The following is a 23,008-nucleotide window of genomic DNA, read 5'->3' on the forward strand; positions in this document are numbered from 1 at the left end:
TTGGCTTATTCTCCACTCATCCCTGGCTGTTATTCCTATCAATCTCCCCGTTGCTACGCAACAGCCCGAAAGGGCGGAGACGAAGGCAGTCATGGCGGCGCCCATCACGGAGCCCTCCCCGTCCGTGGCTCTATCGGAGCTCACGGCGCTGCTCTCCCCGTCCTCCCCCGCCGCTCCCGAAGCAGCCGAGGCCGCTCTAGCCCTGTCTGGCAGCGCCTCAGGCCGGGCGCTGCTCGCCGAACACCCCGCGGCCTTATCGGCCTTGTCCGCCATGGCAGCCTCGGCCTCGCGTGGAGCGCGGCCCGCCTTGGCCGCGCTGGTGAACGCCTCCTCCGAGCCCGCCGCGCTGGAGCCGCTTCTCGCCGCTGTCCCTTCGCTCCTCCCGCTCCTGCCCAGCTCCGGAGCGGCGTGCGGGGTGCTGGCCAACCTGAGCCGGGAGGCGGCGGCGGCGCCGCGGGTGCTGCGGGCGCTGGGCCCCGGAGCGGAGGAGCCGCTGCTGCGGGCGCTGAGCGTGGAGCGGCCGCCGGCGGAGCTCGGGGCGCTGCTCTGCAACCTCAGCCAGGCCCCCGAGGGCCGCCGGGCGCTGCTGGAGCCCTCAGGGTGAGTGACAATAAAAATTGGGAATTTTTTTTAATGTTTTTTTATTTTTATTTGAAATTTCGGCTCCCGGCGGAGCTCGGGGCGCTGCTCTGCAACCTCAGCCAGGCCCCCGAGGGCCGCCGGGCGCTGCTGGAGCCCTCAGGGTGAGTGACAATAAAAATTGGGATTTTTTTTTTAATGTTTTTTATTTTTATTTTTATTTTTAATTTCGGCCGCCGGCGGCGCTGCTCTGCAGCCTCAGCCAGGCCCCCAAGGGCTGCCGGGAGCTGCTGGAGCCCTCAGGATGAGGGGGAATTAAAAATAGGAAATTTTATTTTAAAATTCGGCCCCCGAGGGCCACCGGCCGCGGCTGGAGCCCTCAGGGTGAGCGGGAATTAAAACAGAGATTTTAAATTTTATTTTTATTTAAAATTTCGACCTCCGGCGGAGCTCGGGGCGCTGCTCTGCAAGCTCAGCCAGGCCCCTGGGCGCTGCTGGAGCCTTCAGGATGAGGAGGAATAAAAAATGGGAATTTTTATTTTTATTTTAAATTTTGGCCCCCAGCGGAGCTCGGGGCGCTGCCGGAGCCTCCGGTGTGAGGGAAAATTGGCAATAAAAAATGGGAATTTTTATTTTAAATTTTGGCCCCGGCCACAGCTGCTCTGACACCTCAGCCAGGCCCCCGAGTGCTGCTGGAGCCTGAGGGGTGAGGGAAGATTCGGAATCAAAAATTGAAATTTTTATTTTAAATTTTGGCCCCTGAGGGCTGCCAGGCACTGCTGGAACCCTCAGGATGAGTGACAATAAAAAACGGGAATTTTTATTTTAAATTTCGGCCCTTGGCAGAGCTCGGGGCGGTGCTGGAGCCTGAGGGATGAGAGAAGATTCGGAATCAAAAATTGAAATTTTTATTTGAAATTTCGGCCCCCGAGGGCCACCGGGCGCTGCTGGAGCCCTCAGGGTGACCGGGAATTAAAATGGGAATTTTTATTTTTATTTGAAATTTCGGCCCCCGGCGGAGCTTCGGGTGCTGCTGGAGCCTGAGGGGTGAGGGAAAATTTGGAATAAAAATGGGATTTTTTATTTGAAATTTTGCCCTCAACCAGGCCCCCGAGGGCCGCCGGGCGCTGCTGGAGCCCTCAGGGTGAGCTGGAATTAAAATGGGAATTTTTATTTTTATTTTTATTTTGAATTTCGGCCCCCGGCGGAGCTTCGGGTGCTGCTGGAGCCTGAGGGGTGAGGGAAAATTTGGAATAAAAATGGGAATTTTTATTTGAAATTTGGGCTCCCGAGGGCCGCCGGGAGCTGCTGGAACCCAAAGGATGAGGGAAAATAAAAAATGTGAATTTTTATTTGAAATTTCGGCCTCAGCCTGGCCCCCGAGGGCCGCCGGGCACTGCTGTAGCCTAAGGGTTGAGAGAAAATAAAAAAATCAGAATTTTTGTCAACATTTTATGATTTTGGGGGGATTTTTTGACGCTTTTTTTTGTAATGATGTTTATTTTTGGAAACAGAGGCTGAAATTGTGATTCTGGGGTGGGTTTTTTGGTGGGTTTTGGGTGATTTTTTGTGATTTTTTTTGTGTGATTCTTGTGGTTATCTTTGAGATTTTTTTTTTTTTTTTAATCTATTTTTAGAAATTATTTTTATTTTTGAGAACTGATATTGTGATTTTGGGGTGTTTTTTGCAGGCGGGTGCTGGGGCGGCTGCTGTCGCTGCTGCGCTGCCCGGACACGGAGCTGAGGAGGGGAATTGTGGGGGCGCTCAGGAACTGCTGCTTCCAGCACGGTAAAAATGGGAATTTTGGGGAATTTTGGGAATTTTGGGATGTGTGGGATAAATGGGGATTTGGGATTTTTGGGATTTATGGGATTTATGGGATTATGGGATTTATGGGATATGGGAATGGAGCGCTGTGGAACTGCTGCTTCCAGCACGGTAAAAATGGGAATTTTGGGGAATTTTGGGGAATTTTGGGAATTTTGGGGAATTTTGGGATGTGTGGGATAAATGGGGGATTTGGGATTTATGGGATTTATGGGATAAATGGGATATATGGGATAAATGGGATAGATGGGAATGGAGCACTGAGGAACTGCTGCTTCCAGCACGGTAAAAATGGGAATTTGGGGGAATTTGGGAATTTTGGGATGTGTGGGATAAATGGGGGATTTGGGATTTATGGGATTTATGGGATAAATGGGATCTATGGGATAGATGGGATAAATGGGAATGGAGCACTGAGGAACTGCTGCTTCCAGCACGGTAAAAATGGGAATTTTGGGAATTTTGGGATGTGTGGGATAAATGGGGGATTTGGGATTTATGGGATAAATGGGATAGATGGGAATGGAGCACTCAGGAACTGCTGCTTCCAGCACGGTAAAAATGGGAATTTTGGGGAATTTTGGGAATTTTGGGATGTGTGGGATAAATGGGGGATTTGGGATTTATGGGATTTATGGGATAAATGGGAATGGAGCGCTGAGGAACTGCTGCTTCCAGCACGGTAAAAATGGGAATTTGGGGGAATTTTGGGGAATTTTGGGATGTGTGGGATAAATGGGGGATTTGGGATTTATGGGATAAATGGGATAGATGGGAATGGAGCGCTGCAGAACTGCTGCTTCCGGTGTGGTAAAACCTGGGAATTTGGGGAATTTTGGCCTTGGGAATGGGAATGGGATCAAGAATGGGATTGGGAATAGGATCGGATATGGGATGGGAATGGGATGGCGATCAAGAATGGGATTGGAGTAGGGATGGGGATGGGAATGGGATTGGGATTGGGACAGGATTGGGATGGGAATGGGATTGGGAATGGGATGGGGATGGGAACAGGAATGGGATTGGAAATGGGAATGGGATTGGTATGGGGATGGGATTGGGAATGGGAATGGAATCCAGATACAGGATTGGGATGGGATCAAAATATGGGATTGGGATGGGACTGGGAATGGGGGATGGGATTGAGGTTGGGATGGGAGCAAGATATGGGATTGGGATGGGAACGTGATTGGCATGGGAATGGGACTGGGAATGGGATTAGGATGGGAATGGGACTGGGAATGGGATTAGGATGGGAGTGGAATTGGAAATGGGATTGGGATTGGGATTGGGATGGGAATGGGACTGGGACTGGGAATGGGATTAGGATGGGAGTGGAATTGGAAATGGGATTGGGATTGGGATTAGGATTGGGATTGGGATGGGACTGGGAATGGGAATGGGATTAGGATGGGAGTGGAATTGGAAATGGGACTGGGATTGGGATTGGGATTGGGATTGGGATTAGGATTGGGATTGGGATGGGACTGGGACTGGGAATGGGATTAGGATGGGAGTGGAATTGTAAATGGAACTGGGGTGGAAATGGGATTGGGATTGGGATGGGACTGGGAATGGGATTAGGATGGGAGTGGAAGTGGAAATGGGACTGGGATGGGTGGGAATGGGATTGGGGATGGGACTGGGAATGGGAATGGGATGGAAATGGGATTGGCATTGGGATTGGGATTGGGATGGGAATGGAATCAGGATGTGGGATTGGGATGGGGAATGGAATTGGGTTGCGAATGGGGTAAGGATTGGGATGGGAAATGGGATTGGCATTGGCGCTGGCATTGGAATAGGATGAGATTGGGATGGGATTGGGAGTGGATATTGGGATTGGAATGGGATTGGGATATAGGAGTGGGATGGGAATTGGGAATGGATTGGGATTGGGACTGGGAATGGGATTGGGATGGGAATGGGGTTGGGATTGGAAATGGGGCTGGGATGGGATTGGGATGAGAATGGGATGGGGTTGAGAATGGGATCAGGATGCGGGATCAGGATGTGGGATTGGGATTAGGATGGGAATGGGATCAGGACATAGGGTGGGGACGGGATTGGAATGGGAATGGGACTGGGATGGGAAATGGGAATGGGATCAGGAAATGGGATTGGGAATGGGATCAAGAATGGGATTGGAAATGAGATGGGGATGAGAACAGGGTTGGGATTGAGGTGGGAATGTGATTGGGAACAAGAGTGGGATTGAGGCTGGGAACGGGATCAGATTGGAATTGGAATGGGAATGGGATCAGGAAATGGGATTGGGACTGGGACTGGGATTGGGATTGGGGCTGGGACTGGGATTGGGATTCGGGCTGGGATTGGGATTGGGACTGGGATTGGGATTGGGATTGGGATTGGGATTCAGACTGGGATTGGGATTGGGGCTGGGATTGGGACTGGGATTGGGATTGGGATTGGGATTGGGGTTGGGATTGGGATTGGGATTGGGATTGGGGCTGGGATTGGGATTGGGATTGGGATTGGGGCTGGGATTGGGATTGGGATTCGGGCTGGGATTGGGATTCAGGCTGGGATTGGGATTCGGACTGGGATTGGGATTGGGGCTGGGATTGGGATTCGGGCTGGGATTGGGATTCGGACTGGGATTGGGGCTGGGATTGGGATTGGGACTGGGATTCAGGTTGGGATTGGGGCTGGGATTGGGATTGGGATTGGGGCTGGGATTGGGATTGGGGCTGGGATTGGGATTGGGATTGGGATTGGGATTGGGGCTGGGATTGGGGCTGGGATTGGGATTGGGATTGGGATTGGGATTGGGATTGGGATTGGGATCAGGACTGGGATTGGGATTGGGATCAGGATTGGGATTGGGGTTGGGATTGGGATTGGGGCTGGGATTGGGATTGGGGCTGGGATTGGGATTCGGGCTGGGATTGGGATTCGGACTGGGATTGGGAATGCGCAGCCAGGATAAAACAAGAAAAAAAGGAAAAAAAAAGCACAAAAATTGCAGAAAACCCCCAAAGTTGGGCAAAAAATCCAACTGGGATTTTTTCCCAGTTGATCACTGGGGTCGGGAATTTTGGGCTGAGGAATTTTGGGAATGTTGGGAATTGCAGAGAACCACGCGAGGCTGCTGAGCCCACAGGTGGAGGCGCTGCCGCTGCTGCTGCTGCCCCTGGCCGGCCCCGAGGAGCTGCCCCAGCACGAGATGGAGCGTGAGCAGGAACCGGGATTTGGGAATTTTTTGGGAATTATTTTGGGAAAATATTTGGGAATTTTTGGGGGATTTTTTTAGTTTTTTGGGGAATTTTTTGGGGTTTTTTTGGGATTTTTATATTTTTTTTTGAGATTTTTTTTGGTAAATTATTGGTGATTTTTTGGGGGATTTTGGGGGAATTTTTTTGGATTTTTTTGAGAATTTTTGGTAATTTTTTGGTAATTTCTTGGGGTTTTTGGGGTTTTTTAGGGGATTTTTGGGGATTTTTTTGGGATTTTTGGGGAATTTTTTCTTTTTTTTTGAGAATTTTTTGGTAAGTTTTTGGTGATTTTTTTGTAAATTTTTGGGGGGATTTTTGGGGTTTTTTTGGGGGATTTTTGGGATTTTTTGGGGAATTTTTGGGAATATTTTGGGGAATATTTTGGGGAATATTTTGGGATTTTTGGGACCATCCCAAATTTATTTTTCCCTTTCCCATTGCAGAGCTGCCCCTGGATCTGCAGTTTGGGGATTTTTTTGGGAATTTTGGGGGGATTTTTTTGGGGATTTTTGGGGATTTTTTGGGAATTTTTGGGAATATTTTGGGGAATTTTTTGGAATTTTTGGGACCATCCCCAATCTATTTGTTCCCGTTTCAGAGCTGCCCCTGGATCTGCACTTTGGGGATTGTGTTGGGAATTTTTTGGAGATTTTTTTGGGAATTTTTGGGAATTTTTGGGATTTTTTTGGGAATATTTTGGGAATTTTTGGGTCCATCCCAAATTTATTTTTCCTTTTCCCGTTTCAGAGCTGCCCCTGGATCTGCAGTTTGGGGATTGTGTTGGGAATTTTTGGGGGGATTTTGTTGGGAATTTTTTGGGGATTTTTTTGGGATTTTTTGGGAATTTTTTGGGAATATTTTGGAATTTTTGGGTCCATCCCAAATGTATTTTTCCCGTTTCAGAGCTGCCCCTGGATCTGCACTTTGGGGATTCTGTTGGGAATTTTTTGGGGATTTTTGGGGAATTTTTTGGGGGGAATTTTTTGGGATTTTTTTTTGAATTTTGGAAATTTTAGGGGAAATGTTATGGAATTTTTGGGGATTTTATTTGAGATTTTGGGGAGTTTTTTGGGAAATTTTTTAAATTATTTTTTGGGATTTTTTGGAGATTTTTTTTGGGGATTTTTGGGGGATTTTGTTGGGATTTTTTAGGGGATTTTTAGGCGATTTTTTGGGGAATTTTTTGGGAATTTTTGGAAATATTTTGGGGAATTTTGGGAATTTTTGGGTCCATCCCAAATGTATTTTTCCCGTTTCAGAGCTGCCCGTGGATCTGCAGTTTGGGGATTTTGTTGGGAATTTTTTGGGATTTTGTTGGGAATTTTTTGGTGATTTTTTAGGGGATTTTTTTGGGAATAGTTTGTGTAATATTTTGGGAATTTTTGAGTCCATCCCATATTTATTTTTCCCTTTCCAGAGCTGCCCGTGGATCTGCAGTTTGGAGATTTTGTTGGGAATTTTTGGGGATTTTTGGGGATTTTTTTGGGAATTTGTGGGAATTTTTGGGAATATTTTGGGGAATTTTGGGAATTTTTGGTTCCATCCCCAATGTATTTTCCCTTTCCAGAGCTGCCCGTGGATCTCCAGTTTCTGCCCCCGGAGCACCGCAGGGAGGAGGAGCCCGAGATCCGAAAAATGCTCCTGGAAACGCTGCTGCTGGTGGGAAATTCGGAATTTTGGGGAATTTTGGGGTTTCCTTGAGGAATTTTGGGGTTTCATTGAGGAATTTTGGGGTTCCTTGAGGAATTTTGGGGTTCTTTGAGGAATTTTTGGGGTTCCTTGAGGAATTTTGGGGGTTCCTTGAGGAATTTTGGGGTTTCTTTAAGGAATTTTTGGGGTTCCTTGAGGAATTTTTGAGGGTTCCAGGAGGAATTTCAGGATTCTTGGAGAAATTTTGGGGTTCCTTGAGGAATTTTGGGGTTTCTTTGAGGAATTTTGGGTTTCTTTAAGGGAACTTTTGGGGTTTCTTTAAGGAATTTTGGGGTTTCTTTAAGGAATTTTTGAGGGTTCCTTGAGGAATTTTTGGGGTTCCTTGAGGAATTTTGGGGTTTCTTTAAGGAATTTTTGGGGTTTCTTTAAGGGATTTTTGAGGGTTCCTTGAGGAATTTCAGGATTCTTGGAGGAATTTTGGGGGTTCCTTCAGGAATTTTGGGGTTTCTTTAAGGAATTTTGGGTGTTCTTTGAGGAATTTTGGGGTTTCCTTGAGGAATTTTGGGATTTCTTTAAGGAATTTTGGGGGTTCCTTGAGGAATTTTTGGGTTTCTTGAGGAGTTTTTGGGCTTTCCTTAAGGAATTTTTGAGGGTTCCTTGAGGAATTTTTGAGGGTTCCGGGAGGAATTTCAGGATTCTTGGAGAAATTTTGGGGGTTCTTGAGAAATTTTGGGGTTCCTTAGGGAAATTTGGGGTTTCTTTAAGGAATTTTTGGGGTTCTTTGAGGAATTTTGAGGGTTCCTTGAGGAATTTTTGAGGGTTCCGGGAGGAATTTCAGGATTCTTGGAGAAATTTTGGGTTTTCCTTAAGGAATTTTGGGGTTTCTTTAAGGGATTTTTGGGAGTTCTTGAGGAATTTTTGAGGGTTCTTTGAGGAATTTTGGGGTTTCTTTGAGGAATTTTTGGGGTTTCCTTGAGGAATTTCAGGATTCTTGGAGAAATTTTGGGGTTTCCTTGAGGAATTTTGGGGTTTCCTTGAGGAATTTTTGAGGGTTTCAGGAAGAATGTCAGGATTCTTGGAGGAATTTTGGGGTTCCTTGAGGAATTTTTGGGGGTTCCTTGAGTAATTTCAGGATTCTTGGAGGAATTTTGGGGGTTTCTTTAAGGAATTTTGGGGTTTCTTTGAGGAATTTTTGGGGTTTCCTTGAGGAATTTTGGGGTTCCTTGAGGAACTTTTGGGGATTCTTTAAGGAATTTTTGGGGTTTCTTGAGGAATTTCAGGATTCTTGGAGGAATTTTGGGGTTCCTTGAGGAATTTTGGGGTTCCTTGAGGAGTTTTGAGGTTCCTTGAGGAATTTTGGGGTTCCATGAGGAATTTTGGGGGTTCTTGGAGGAATTTCAGGATTCTTGGAGGAATTTTGGGCTTTCCTTGAGGAATTTTTGGGGGTTTCTTGAGGAGATTTTGGGATTTTTTTAAGGAATTTTTGGGGTTTCTTGAGGAATTTTTGAGGGTTCCGGGAGGAATTTCAGGATTCTTGGAGAAATTTTGGGGTTTCCTTAAGGAATTTTGGGGTTTCTTTAAGGAATTTTTGGGGGTTCCTTGAGGAATTTTGGGGTTTCTTTAAGGAATTTTTGGGGGTTCCTTGAGGAATTTCAGGATTCTTGGAGGAATTTTGGGGTTTCCTTGAGGAATTTTGGAAGTTCCTGAGGATTTTTTGGGGGTTCCTCAAGGAATTTTGGGGTTCCTTGAGGTATTTTGGGGTTCCTTCAGGAATTTTTGGGTTCTTTCAGGAGTTTTGGGGTTCCTTGATGTATTTTGGGTTCCTTGAGGAATTTTGGGGTTCCATGAGGAGTTTTGGGTGTTTGATGAAGAGTTTTGGGTTCTTTGAGGAATTTTGGGGTTCCTTGAGGAATTTTGGGGTTGTTTGAGAAATTTTTGGGGTTTTGATGAGTTTTTGAGGGTTCCTTGAGGAATTTTGGGGTTCTTTAAGGAATTTTGGGGTTCCATGAGAAATTTTTGGTGTTTTATGAAGAGTTTTGGGGTTCCTTGAGGTATTTTGGGGTTCCTTGAGGAATTTTGGGGTTCCTGAGGATTATTTTTTGAGGGTTCCTCAAGGATTTTGGGGTTCCTTGAGGAGTTTTTGGGGTTCCTTGATGAATTTTGGGCTTTCTTCGAGAATTTTTGGGGTTCCTTGAGGAATTTTGGGGTTTCCTTGAGGAATTTTTGGGGTTTCTTTAAGGAATTTTGGGGTCCATGAAGAATTTTTGGGTGTTTTGATGAAGAGTTTTGGGTTCCTTGGGATTTTGGGATTCCGTGAGAAATTTTGGGGTTCCTTGAGGAATTTTGGGGTACTTTCAGGAGTTTTGGAGTTCTTGGGAGAACTTTTGGAGTTTCTCAAAGAATTTTAGGGTTCTGTGAGAAATTTTGGCGTTTCTTGGAGGAATTTTGGGCTTTCCATTAGAAATTTTGGGGTTCCTTGAGGAATTTTTGTGTTTCCTTGAGAATTTCTGACCCTCTGTGAGAACTTCCTGATGTTCCACCAAGAACTTCCCGGTTCCCCCACAAATTTCTCCATCCCACCTGGAATTTTTGGGGTTTTTTTGGGGGATTTTTCTGCATTTTTTTGGGGTTTCTTTGGTGAGTTTTGGTTTCCATCCCCCCAAAGTCCCAAAATCCCCATTTTTCACCCCAAACTGTCCCAGCTGGGGCCACCAGGCCCGGGCGGCTCCACCTGAGGGCAGTGGGGACCCACCTGGGATTTTGGGGTGCCTGGAGGAATTTTGGGGTTCCTTGAGGAGTTTTGGGGTTCCTTGAGGAATTTTGGAAGTTCCTGAGGATTTTTTGAGGGTTCTTCAAGGAGTTTTAGGGTTCCTTGAGGTATTTTGGGTTCCTTGAGGAATTTTGGGGTTCTTTCAGGAGTTTTGGGGTTCCTTGATGTAATTTGGGTTCCTTGAGATATTTTGGGGTTCCATGAGGAGTTTTGGGGTTCCTTGAGGAGTTTTGGGGTTCCTTGATGAATTTTGGGCTTTCTTCGAGAAATTTTTGGGGTTCCTTGAGGAATTTTGGGGGTTCCTTGAGGAATTTTGGGGTTTCTTTAAGGAATTTTGGGGGTTCTTGAGAAATTTTGGGTGTTTGATGAAGAGTTTTGGGGTTCCTTGGGGATTTTGGGGTTCCTTGGGAAATTTTGGGGTTCCTTGAGGAATTTTGGGGTACTTTCAGGAGTTTTGGAGTTCTTGGAGAACTTTTGGAGTTTCTCAAAGAATTTTAGGGTTCTGTGAGAAATTTTGGCGTTTCTTGGAGGAATTTTGGGCTTTCCATTAGAAATTTTGGGGTTCCTTGAGGAATTTTTGTGTTTCCTTGAGAATTTCTGACCCTCTGTGAGAACTTCCTGATGTTCCACCAAGAACTTCCCGGTTCCCCCACAAATTTCTCCATCCCACCTGGAATTTTTGGGGTTTTTTTGGGGGATTTTTGTGCATTTTTTTGGGGTTTCTTTGGTGAGTTTTGGTTTCCATCCCCCAAAGTCCCAAAATCCCCATTTTTCACCCCAAACCTGTCCCAGCTGGGGCCACCAGGCCCGGGCGGCTCCACCTGAGGTCGGTGGGGACCCACCTGGGATTTTGGGGTGCTTGGAGGAGTTTTGGGGTTCCTGAGGATTTTTTGGGGGTTCCTCAAGGAATTTTGGGGTTCTTTGAGAAATTTTGGGGTTCCTTGAGGAATTTTGGGGTTCCTTGATGTATTTTTGAGTTTCTTGAGAAGTTTTGGGGTTCCTTGAGGAATTTTTGGGTGTTTGATGAAGAGTTTTGGGGTTCCTTGAGGTATTTTGGGGTTCCTTGAGGTATTTTGGGGTTCCTTCAGGAATTTTTTGGGTTCTTTCAGGAGTTTTGGGGTTCTTGGAGAAGTTTTGGAGTTTCTCAAAGAATTTTGGGGTTCCTTGAGGAATTTTGGGGCTTTCCATGAGGAATTTTGGGATTTCTTGGAGAAATTTTGGGGTTCTTTGAGGAATTTTGTGTTTCCTTGAGAATTTCTCACTCTCTGTGAGAACTTCCTGATGTTCCACCAAGAACTTCCCGGTTCCCCCACAAATTTCCCCGTCCCACCTGGAATTTTGGGGTTTTTTTGGGAATTTTTTGGGGTTTTTTGGGGGATTTTTCTGAGTCCCAAAGTCCCCAAATCCCCGTTTTTCTCCCCAAACTGTCCCAGCTGGGGCCACCAGGCCCGGGCGGCTCCACCTGAGGGCAGTGGGGACCCACCTGGGATTTTGGGGTGCCTGGAGGAGTTTTGGGGTTCCTTGAGGAATTTTGGGGTTCCTTGAGGAATTTTGGGGTTCCTTGAGGAATTTTGGGGTTCCTTGAGGAATTTTTGGGTTCTTTCAGGAGTTTTGGGGTTCCTTGATGTATTTTGGGTTCCTTGAATAATTTTGGGGTTGTTTGAGAAATTTTTGGGGTTTTGATGAGTTTTTGGGTTCCTTGAGGAATTTTGGAGTTCTTTGGGAAATTTCGGGGTTTTTGGAGGAATTTTTGGGATTCTTTGAGGAATTTTGGAAGTTCCTGAGGATTTTTTGAGGGCTCCTCAAGAAATTTTGGGGTTCCTTGAGGTATTTTGGGTTTTTAATGAAGAGTTTTGGGATTCCTTGGGGATTTTGGGGTTCCTTGAGAAATTTTGGGGTTCCTTGAGGAATTTTTGTGTTTCCTTGAGAATTTCTGACCCTCTGTGAGAACTTCCTGATGTTCCACCAAGAACTTCCCGGTTCCCCCACAAATTTCTCGGTCCAACCTGAATTTTTGGGGTTTTTTTGGGAATTTTTTGGGTTTTTTTGGGGTTTCTTTGCTGAGTTTTGGTTTCCATTTTTGGGGTTTCCATCCCCCCAAAGTCCCCAAAATCCCCGATTTTGTCCCCAAACTGTCCCAGCTGGGGCCACCAGGCCCGGGCGGCTCCACCTGAGGGCCGTGGGGACCCACCTGGGATTTTGGGGTGCCTGGAGCAGTTTTGGGGTTCCTTGAGGAGTTTTGGGGTTCCTTGAGGAATTTTGGGGTTTCCTTAAGGAATTTTTGAGGGTTCCTTGAGGAATTTTGGGGTTCCTTGAGGAATTTTGGGGTTTCTTCAGGGGTTTTGGGGTTCCTTGATGTATTTTGGGTTTTTTGAGGAATTTTGGGGTTCCTTGAGGAGTTTTGGGTGTTTGATGAAGAGTTTTGGGTTCTTTGAGGAATTTTGGGGTTCCTTGAGGAATTTCAGGATTCTTGGAGGAATTTTGGGGTTGTTTGAGAAATTTTTGGGGTTCCTTGGAGGAATTTTTGGTGTTTTATGAAGAGTTTTGGGGTTCCTTGAGGAGTTTTGGGTTCCTTGAGAGATTTTGGAAGTTCCTGAGAATTTTGGGGGGGTTCCTCAAGGAATTTTGGGGTTCCTTGAGGAATTTTGGGGTTCCTTGAGGAATTTTGGGGTTTCTTTAAGGAATTTTTGGGGTTCCTTGAGGAATTTTGGGGTTTCTTTAAGGAATTTTTGGGGTTTCTTGAGGAATTTTGGAAGTTCCTGAGGATTTTTTGAGGGTTCTTCAAGGAATTTTGGGGTTCCTTGAGGTATTTTGGGGTTCCTTCAGGAATTTTAGGGTTCTTTCAGGAGTTTTGGGTTTTCCTTGATGTATTTTGGGGTTCCTTTAGGAATTTTTGGGGTTCCTTGAGGAATTTTGGAAGTTCCTGAGGATTTTTTGAGGGTTCCTTGAGGTATTTTGGGTTCCTTCAGGGATTTTTGGGTTCTTTCAGGAGTTTTGGGGTTCCTTGATGTGTTTTGGGTTCCTTGAGGAATTTTGGAGTTCAATGAGGAATTTTAGGTGTTTGATGAAGAGTTTTGGGGTTTCTTTCAGGAATTTTGGGGTTCCTTGAGGAATTTTGGGGTTTTTTGAGGAATTTTTGGGGGTTCCTTGAGGAATTTTGGGGTTCCTTGAGGAATTTTGGGGTTCCTTGAGGAATTTTGGGGTTTCTTTAAGGAGTTTTTGGGCTTTTCTTAAGGAATTTTGGGGGTTCCTTGAGAAATTTTGGGAGTTCTTGAGGAATTTTGGGGTTTCCTTGAAGAATTTTTTGGTGTTCCTTGAGGAATTTCAGGATTCTTGGAGGAATTTTGGGGTTTCCTTGGGGAATTTTGGGGGTTCTTGAGAAATTTTGGGGTTCCTTAGGGAAATTTGGGGTTTCCTTGAGGAATTTTTGAGGGTTCTTGGAGAAATTTTGGGGGTTCCTTGAGGAATTTTGGGGTTCCAGGAGGAATTTTTGAGGGTTCCTTGAGGAATTTCAGGATTCTTGGAGGAATTTTGGGGGTTCTTGAGAAATTTTGGGGTTTCTTTAAGGGATTTTGGGGTTCCTTAAGGAATTTTTGGGGGTTCCTTGAGGAATTTTGGGGTTTCCTTGAGGAATTTTGGGGTTTTTTTGAGGAGTTTTTGGGTTTCTTTAAGGAATTTTCAGGGTTCCTTCAGGAATTTTGAGGGTTCCTTGAGGAATTTCAGGATTCTTGGAGGAATTTTTGGGGTTTCTTTAAGGGATTTTGGGGTTCCTTGAGGAATTTTTGGGGGTTCCTTGAGGAATTTTGGGGTTCCTTGAGGAATTTTGGGGTTTCCTTGAGGAATTTTTGGGGGTTCCTTGAGGAATTTCAGGATTCTTGGAGGAATTTTGGGGTTCCTTGAGGAATTTTGGGGTTCTTTGAGGAATTTTGGGGTTTCTTTAAGGAATTTTTGGGGGTTCCAGGAGGAATTTTGGGGGTTCCTTGAGGAATTTTTGGGGGTTCCTCAAGGAATTTTGGGGTTCCTTGAGGAATTTTGGGGTTCCTTGAGGGATTTTGGGGTTCCTTCAGGAATTTTTGGGTTCTTTCAGGAGTTTTGGGGTTCCTTGAGGTATTTTGGGCTTCCTTGAGATATTTTGGGGGTCCCATGAGGAGTTTTGGGTGTTTGATGAAGAGTTTTGGGTTCTCCGAGGAATTTTGGGGTTGTTTGAGAAATTTTTGGGGTTTTGATGAATTTTTGGGTTCCTTGAGGAATTTTGGGGTTTCTTGAGGAATTTTGGGGTTCCTTGAGGAATGTTGGGGTTGTTTGAGAAATTTTTGGGGTTTTATGAAGAGTTTTGGGGTTTCCTTGAGGTATTTTGGGGTTCCTTGAGGAATTTTGGGGTTCCTGAGGATTTTTTGAGGGTTCCTCAAGGAATTTTTGGGTTCCTTGAGGTATTTTGGGGTTCCTTGAGGTATTTTGGGGTTCCTTCAGAAATTTTGGGTTCCTTGAGGAATTTCGGGGTTCTTTCAGGAGTTTTGAAGGTCCTTGAGGAATTTTGGGGTTCCTTGAGGAATTTTGGGGTTCCATGAGGAGTTTTGGGTGTTTGATGAAGAGTTTTGGGTTCTTTGAGGAATTTTGGGGTTCCTTGAGGAATTTTGGGGTTCCTTGAGGAATTTTGGGGTTCCTTGAGGAATTTTGGGGTTCCTTGAGGAATTTTGGGGTTCCTTGAGGGATTTTGGAAGTTCCTGAGGATTTTTTGGGGGTTCCTTAAGGAATTTTTGAGGGTTCCTTGAGGAATTTTGGGGTTCCTTGAGGAATTTTTGGGGTTCCTGAGGAATTTTGGGGTTCCTTGAGGAATTTTGGAAGTTCCTGAGGATTTTTTGAGGTTTTCTCAAGAAATTTTGGAGTTCCATGAAGAATTTTGGGTTTTTAATAAAGAGTTTTGGGATTCCTTGGGGATTTTGGGTTCCTTGAGGAATTTCAGGATTCTTGGAGGAATTTTGGGGTTGTTTGAGAAATTTTTGGGGTTCCTTGAGGAATTTTTGGTGTTTTATGAAGAGTTTTGGGGTTCCTTGAGGTATTTTGGGGTTCCACCAAGAACTTCCCGGTTCCCCCACAAATTTCTCCGTCCAACCTGGAATTTTGGGGTTTTTTTGGGAATTTTTTGGGGTTTTTTTGGGGGATTTTTCTGAGTCCCAAAGTCCCCAAATCCCCGTTTTTCCCCCCAAACTGTCCCAGCTGGCGGCCACCAGGCCCGGGCGGCTCCACCTGCGCTCGATGGGTTCGTACCTGGTGCTGAGGGAGCTGCACGGCTGGGAGAGCGACCCGGGGGCACTGCGGGCATGCGAGAACCTCATACAGGTGGGTTTGGGGGGAATTTGGGGGAATTTGGGGTTTTTGGGGTTTTTTAGGGGGTTTTTGGTGGGATTTTTTGGGAATTTTTGGGGTTTTTTGGGGGTTTAGGGTTGAATTTTGGGTGGGAGTTGCACTGGTGGGAGAGTGACCCGGGGCACTCAGGGCCTGTGAGAATCTCATACAGGTGGGTTTGGGGGAATTTGGGGTTTTTGGGGCATTTTGGGCATTTTAGGTTTTTTGGTGGGATTTTTGGGGGGGTTTTTGGGGTTTTTTTTGGAGGTTTTGGGTGGGTTTTGGGTGGGTTTTGGGAGATTTTGGGCTGGGATTTTGGGGGTTTTGGGTGGGATTTTTGGGGTTTTGGGTTTAATTTTGAGTGGGAGTTTGGAGTTTTGGGGTTTTGGGTGGGATTTGGGGGGTTTGGGGTGGAGTTTTGGGTGGGATTTGGGAAATTTTTGGGGGATTTTTTGGGGATTTTGGAGTTTTGGGTGGGATTTGGGGAGATTGGGGTTTTGGGGGGATTTTGGGGTTTTGGGTGGGACTTTGGGGGGTTTGGGTGGGATTTGGGAGATTTTTGGGGGATTTTTTGGGGATTTTGGGGTTCTGGGTGGGATTTGGGGGGTTTTGGGTGAGGTTTTGGGGGTTTCTGGTGTGGGATTTTGGGGTTCTGGGTGGGATTTTCAGGGGTTTAGGTGGAGTTTTGGGTGAGATTTGGGAGATTTTTGGGGTTTTTTGGGGGGTTCTGGTTGGGAGTTTTTGGGGGGCTGGGGTGGAGTTTTGGGATTTGGGGGTTTGGGGTTTTGAGAAATTTTGGGGTTTGGGGTTTTGGGGTTCTGGGTGGGATTTTCAGGGGTTTGAGGTGGAGTTTTGGGCGCAATTTGGGAGATATTTTGGGTTTTTTGGGGGGTTTTGGTGGGATTTTGGGTGGGAGCTGCACTGGTGGGAGAGCGACCCGGGGGCACTCAGGGCCTGTGAGAACCTCATACAGGTGGGTTTGGGCAAATTTGGGCAAATTTGGGGTTTTTGGTGGGATTTTGGAGTTTTAAGTGGGATTTTATTGGGGTGTTTTGGGAGTTTTGGGTGGGATTTTTTGGGGGGTTTTTGGTTTTTTTGGGGGGTTTTGGGTGGGGTTTTGGGGTGGGATTTTGGGGGGTTTTGGGTGAAAGATTTTGGGTGGGATTTGGGAAATTTTTGGGGTTTTTGGGTGAGTTTTGGGAGATTTTGGGGTTTGGGGTTCTAGGTGGGATTTTGGGGTTTTGGGGTGGAGTTTTGGGTGGGATTTGGGAAATTTTTTGAGCTTTTTGGGGTTTGGATGGGATTTTTGGGGTTTTTGGGTGGGATTTTTTTGGTTTTTGGGGTTTCTGGGTGGGATTTTGGGGTTCTGGTCGGGATTTGGGGGATTTTTGGGGTTTTTTGAGGGTTTTGGGTGGGATTTTTGTGGGATTTGGGAGATTTTGGGTGGGATTTGGGAGATTTTGGGGTTTTTTGGGAGGTTTTGGAGGGTTTTTGGGGGTTTTGGGTGAAAGATTTTGGGTGGGATTTGGGAGATTTTTGGGGTTTTTTGGGGGTTCTGGGTGGGATTTTGGGACATTTTTGAGGTTTTCTGTGGGTATTGGGTGGATTTTTTGGGGGTTTTGGGTGAGTTTTGGGAGATTTTGGGGTTTGGGGAGTTTGGGGTTCTAGGTGGGATTTTGGGGTTTTGGGGTGGAGTTTTGGGTGGGATTTGGGAAATTTTTTGAGCTTTTTGGGGGTTTGGATGGGATTTTTGGGGAGGATTTTGGGTGGGATTTTTTTGGGTTTTTTGGGGTTTTGGGTGGGATTTTGGGGGGTTTTGGGTGGGATTTTTTGGGGGTCTTTGGGGTGGGATTTTTGGGTGGGGTTTGGGTGAAAGATTTTGGATTTGGGATTTGGAAAATTTTTGGCTTTTTTTGAGAATTTTTGGTGGGATTTTGGGGGTTTTTGGGGGGGATTTTGGGGTTTTGGGTTGAATTTTGAGTGGGATTTTGGAGTTTTGGGGTTTTGGGTGGGATTCTGGGGTTCTGGTCGGGATTTGGGGGATTTTTGGGGTTTTTTGAGGGTTTTGGGTGGGATTTTTAGGGATTTTGGTGTGGGATTTTGGGGTTCGGGGTGGGAATTTTGGGGGGGTTTGAGGTGGAGTTTTGGGCGCAATTTGGGAGTTTTTTTGGGTTTTTTGGGGGGTTTTGGGTGGGGTTTTGGGAGATTTTGGGGTGGGATTTTTGGGGGGTTTGGGGTCGAGTTTTGGGTGGGATTTTGGAGGGTTTTGGGTGAAAGATTTTGGCTGGGATTTGGGAAATTTTTGGGTTTTTTTGGTGGGATTTTTGGTGCGATTTTGGAGTTTTGGGTTGAATTTTGAGTGGAGTTTTGGTATTTTGGGTTTTGGGTGGGATTTTGATTTTTTTGGGGATTTTGTCAGTTTTTGGGGTGGCATTTTCTCAGTTTTTGGGGTATTTTTGGGTGGAATTTTCCCATGTTTGGGGTGGCATTTTCTCAGTTTTTGGGGTATTTTTGGGTGGAATTTTCCCGTTTTTGGGACGGCATTTTCTCAGTTTCTGGGGTATTTTTGGGGTGAATTTTCCCATGTTTGGGGTGGCATTTCCCCAGTTTTTGGGGTATTTTTGGGGTGAATTTTGTCATGTTTGGGGTGGCATTTCCCCAGTTTTTGGGGTATTTTTGGGGTGAATTTTGTCATGTTTGGGGTGGGATTTTCCCAGTTTTTGGGGAACTTTTGGGTGGAATTTTCTCATGTTTGGAGTGGGATTTTGTCAGTTTTTGGGGTGGGATTTTTTGGGCAGGATTTCCCCGTTTTTGGGGTGGCATTTTCCCAGTTTTTGGGGTATTTTTGGGTGGAATTTTCCCATGTTTGGGGTGGGATTTTCTCAGTTTTTGGGGTATTTTTGGGTGGAATTTTCCCATGTTTGGGGTGGCATTTTCTCAGTTTTTGGGGTGGCATTTTCCCAGTTTTTGGGGTATTTTTGAGTGGCATTTGCCCAGTTTTTGGGGTGGGATTTTGTCATATTCTGGGGTATTTTTGGGTGGAATTTTCCCATGTTTGGGCTGGCATTTTGTCAGTTTTTGGGGGCAATTTTCCCATTTTTGGGACGAGATTTTCCTCGGTTTTTTGGGGAATTTTGGGGTGGCATTTTCCCAGTTTTTGGGTATTTTTGGGTGGAATTTTCCCATATTTGGGCTGGCATTTTCCCATTTTCTGGGGTATTTTTTGGGTGAATTTCCCCATTTTTGGGGTGTAATTTCCCCGTTTTTGGGGTGGCATTTTCCCATTTTCTGGGGTATTTTTGGGGTGAATTTCCCCGTTTTTGGGGTGTGATTTTCCCATTTTTGGTCTATTTTGGGGTGAATTTCCCCGTTTCTGGGCTTGCCCAGGTGCTGATCGGGGACGAGCCCGAGCCCGGCCTGGAGAACCTGCTGGAGGTGACGATTCCTGAGCACCTGCGGGGACACCTGGGGGACACCCAGGGGACACCCCCGTGACACCCAAATGGCACCAAATGGCACCAGGGGACACCCGGATGGCACCAGGTGGCACCAGGGTGGCACCAAAATGGCACCGAGATGGCACCAGGTGGCACCAGGGGACACCAGGATGGTCCAGGACATGGCCAGGTGACACCAGGATGGCACCAGGGTGGCCCAGGACATGGCCAGGTGACACCGAAATGACACCAGGATGGCACTAAGATGGCACCAGGGACATCGGGATGGACAGGTGACACCAAAATGGCTCTAGAATGGCACCCGGTGACACCAAATGGCACCAGAATGGCACCAAGATGTCACCAGGGGACACCGGGATGGCACCAGGTGACACCAGGATGGCACCAAAATGGCAACAGGGGACAATGGGATGGACAGGTGGCACTGAATGGCACCGAGATGGCACCAGGGGACACCAGGATGGCACCAAAATGGTATCAGGGGACACCAAATGGAACCAGGTGACACCAGGGGACACCAAACTGGAGCCAAAATGGCACCAGGGGACACTGGGATGGACAGGTGACACCAGAATGGCACCGGGATGGCACCAGGTGGCACCAGGGTGGCCCAGGACATGGCCAGGTGACACCGAAGGGACACCCAGATGGCACCAGGGAACACTGGGATGGCACCAAGATGGGACCAGGGGACACTGAGATGGACAGGTGACACCACAATGGCACGAGAATGGCACCAGGTGGCACCGGGATGGCCCAGGACGTGGCCAGGTGACACCGAAATGACACCAAAATGGCACCAGGGGACCCCAAAATGGCACCAAATGTCACCAAATGGAACCAGGTGACACCAGGATGGCACCAGCTGACACCGGGATGGCACCAAAATGGCATCAGGGGACACTGGGATGGACAGGTGACACTGGGATGGCACCAGGTGACACCAGGGTGGCCCAGGACATGGCCAGGTGACACCAAAGTGGCACCAGGTGGCACCAGGATGGATAGGTGGTACCACAATGGCACCAGGTGACACCAGGATGGACAGGTGACACCAAAATGGCACCAGAATGGCACCAGGTGACACCAGGATGGCACCAAAATGGCACCAAATGGCACAAAATGGAACCAGGTGACACCAGGGTGGCACCAGGTGACACCAGAATGGTGCCAGGATGGCACTGAGATGGACAGGTGACACTGGGATGGTATCAGGTGATGCCACAATGGCACCAAGATGGCACCAGGGGACACCAGGATGGCACCAAAATGGCACCAAGATGGCACCAGGTGACACCTGGATGGACAGGTGGCACTGAATGGCACCAGGACGTGCCCAGGTGGCACCAAAAGGGTGTCAAAATGGCACCAGGTGGCACCAGGATGGACAGGTGACACCAAAATGGCACCAGGGGACACCAAAATGACACCAGGATGGCACTAAGATGGCACCAGGTGACATCAAAATGGCACCAGGTGACACCGCGATGGACAAGTGACACCAAAATGGCAGCAGGTGGCACCAAAATGGCATCAATATGGCACCAGGTGGTACCAGGTGACACCGGGACATGGACAGGTGACACCAGGATGGCACCGGGTGACACCAGGACAGACTGTGGGCACACGGTGCCGTCCCCAAGGGCCACCACAGTGACAGTGAGGTGTCCCCAAGGGCCACCATGGTGACAGTGGTGTCCCCAAGGGCCACCACCAGGACAACATGTCCCCAAAGGCCACCATGGTGACAATAAAATGTCCCTAAGGAGCCATCGAGGTGACAGTGTGTCCCCCAAGGGTGACCATGGTGACACTGGGGTGTCCCCAAGGAGCCACCACCAGGACAGTGAGGTGTCCCCAAGGGCCACCACAGTGACAGTGGTGTCCCCAAGGATCTGGGTTGGTGGCACCGTGTCCCCAAGGGTCACCACCGTGACACTGAGATGTCCCCAAGGAGCCGCCACCAGCACAACGTGTCCCCAAGGGCCGCCACAGTGACAGTGGTGTCCCCAAGGGCCACCACGGTGACAATGAGGTGTCCCCAAGGGCCACCACAGTGACAGTGGTGTCTCCGAGGAGCCACCATGGGGCTGATGTCCCCAAAGGCCACCACAGTGACACTGAGGTGTCCCCAAAGAGCCACCACCAGGACAATGAGGTGTCCCCAAAGAGCCACCACGGTGACACTGAGGTGTCCCCAAGGGCCACCACCAGGCCACTGTGTCCCCAAAGGGCCACCACGGTGACAATAAAATGTCCCCAGGGAGCCATCGAGGTGGCAGTGTGTTCTCAGGGGCCACCATGGTGGCACTGAGGTGTCCCCAAGGAGCCACCACCAGGACAAGGTGTCCCCAAAGAGCCACCACGGTGACAGTGAGGTGTTCCCAAGGGTCCGTGGTGGTGGCACCGTGTCCCCAAGGGCCACCACAGTGACACTGAGATGTCCCCAAGGAACCATCACAAGGACAGGGAGGTGTCCCCAAGGGCCACCACGGTGACAGTGGTGTCCCCGAGGAGCCACCATGGTGGCACTGAGGTGTCCCCAAGGGTCACCACAGTGACAATGAGGTGTCCCCAAAGGGCACCATGGTGACAGCGGTGTCCCCGAGGAGCCACCATGGGGCTGATGTCCCTAAAGGCCACCACAGTGACACTGAGGTGTCCCCAAGGAGCCGCCACCAGGACAATCTGTCCCCAAAGGCCACCACGGTGACAGTGGTGTCCCCAAGGATCTGGGTTGGTGGCACACCCAAGGGCCACCACGGTGACACTGAGATGTCCTCAAGGAGCCATCACAAGGACAGGGAGGTGTCCCCAAGGGCCACCACAGTGACAGTGATGTCCCCAAGGAACCATGGTGACACCACAGTGACAATGGCAGTGGGGTGGCCCTGTGTGTCCCCTGCCCCTGCAGCCAATAAAAGGCTGTGACCCCAAACCTGCTGTGGGGACACTTGGGGACATTTGGGGACATTGGGGGGGATTTGGGGACATCAGAACAGAGTTTGAGGACATCGGGGTCAAACCTGGGGACATTGGGGACACTGGGGCTGAATTTGGGGGCACCAGAGGAGATTTGGGGACATGGGGGACATCGGGGGGATTTGGGGACATTGGGGACACATTTGGGGACATTGGGGTCACATTTGGGGACATTGGGGGGGATTTGGGGACATCAGAACCGAGTTTGGGGACATTTGGGGTCAAATCTGGGGACATTGGGGTCATTTGGGGACAATGGGGATGAGTTTGGGGACATTGGGGTCAAATCTGGGGACATTTGGGGACACTGAGGCTGAATTTGGGGACATTGGAGGGGATTTGGGGACATTGGGGGGGATTTGGGGACATTGAGGTGAAATTTGGGGACATCGGGAACATTTGGGGACACTGGGGATGAATTTGGGGACATCAGAGGGGATTTGGGGACACCTGAACCGAGATTGGGGACATTTGAGGGGATTTGGGGACATTGGGGTTACACTTGGGGACAAATTTGGGGACACCTGAGGGGATTTGGGGACATCGGGGGGGATTTGGGGACACTGGGGCTGAGTTTGCGCACATTGGGGTCAAATCTGGGGACATTGGGGTCAAATTTGGGGACAATGGGGCCGAATTTGGGGACATCAGAGGGGATCTGGGGACACCAGGACCGAGTTTGGGGACATCTGAGGGGATTTGGGGACATTTGGGGGGGGGGGTTGGGGACATTTGGGCTGAATTTGGGGACATTGGGGGAGGTTTGGGGAACACGGGAAGGATTTGGGGACATGGGGGGGGATTTGGGGACATCGGGGGGGATTTGGGGACATTTGGGGACAATGGAGGGAATGGGGGACACTGGAGTCGAATTTGGGGACATTGAGGACATTTGGGGACATTGAGGACATTTGGGGACATTGGGGTCGAATCTGGGGACATTTGGGGACACTGGGGCTGAATTTGGGGACATTTGGGGACTCTGAAGCTCAATTCGGGGACATTTGGGGACACCAGAACCGAATTTGGGGACGCTGGTGGGATTTGGGGACATTTGGGGACGCTGGGGGGGACATTGGGGCCAGATTTGGGGGGACATTTGGGGCTTTGGGGACACATTTGCTGACACTTGGTGACATTTGGGGACACTGGCGGGGAT

The 23,008-nt window shown here is 48.1% G+C and overlaps 1 protein-coding gene across 1 annotated transcript; it reads left to right on the plus strand.

Annotated features, from left to right (window-relative positions):
* Positions 1-71: 71 nt before the first annotated feature.
* Positions 72-19,013, plus strand: HGH1 (HGH1 homolog). Its single transcript, XM_064701191.1, has 6 exons — positions 72-600; positions 2,271-2,368; positions 5,503-5,601; positions 7,211-7,302; positions 15,281-15,403; positions 18,797-19,013. The coding sequence occupies exons 1-6, from the start codon at positions 92-94 to the stop codon at positions 18,902-18,904; spliced, it is 1,029 nt and encodes a 342-aa protein (XP_064557261.1). The 5' UTR covers positions 72-91; the 3' UTR covers positions 18,905-19,013.
* The last annotated feature ends 3,995 nt before the right edge of the window (positions 19,014-23,008 follow it).

The sequence above is a fragment of the Zonotrichia leucophrys genome, unplaced genomic scaffold, assembly GCF_028769735.1.
Source record: "Zonotrichia leucophrys gambelii isolate GWCS_2022_RI unplaced genomic scaffold, RI_Zleu_2.0 Scaffold_386_48820, whole genome shotgun sequence".
NCBI classification, from domain to species: Eukaryota; Metazoa; Chordata; class Aves; order Passeriformes; family Passerellidae; genus Zonotrichia; species Zonotrichia leucophrys.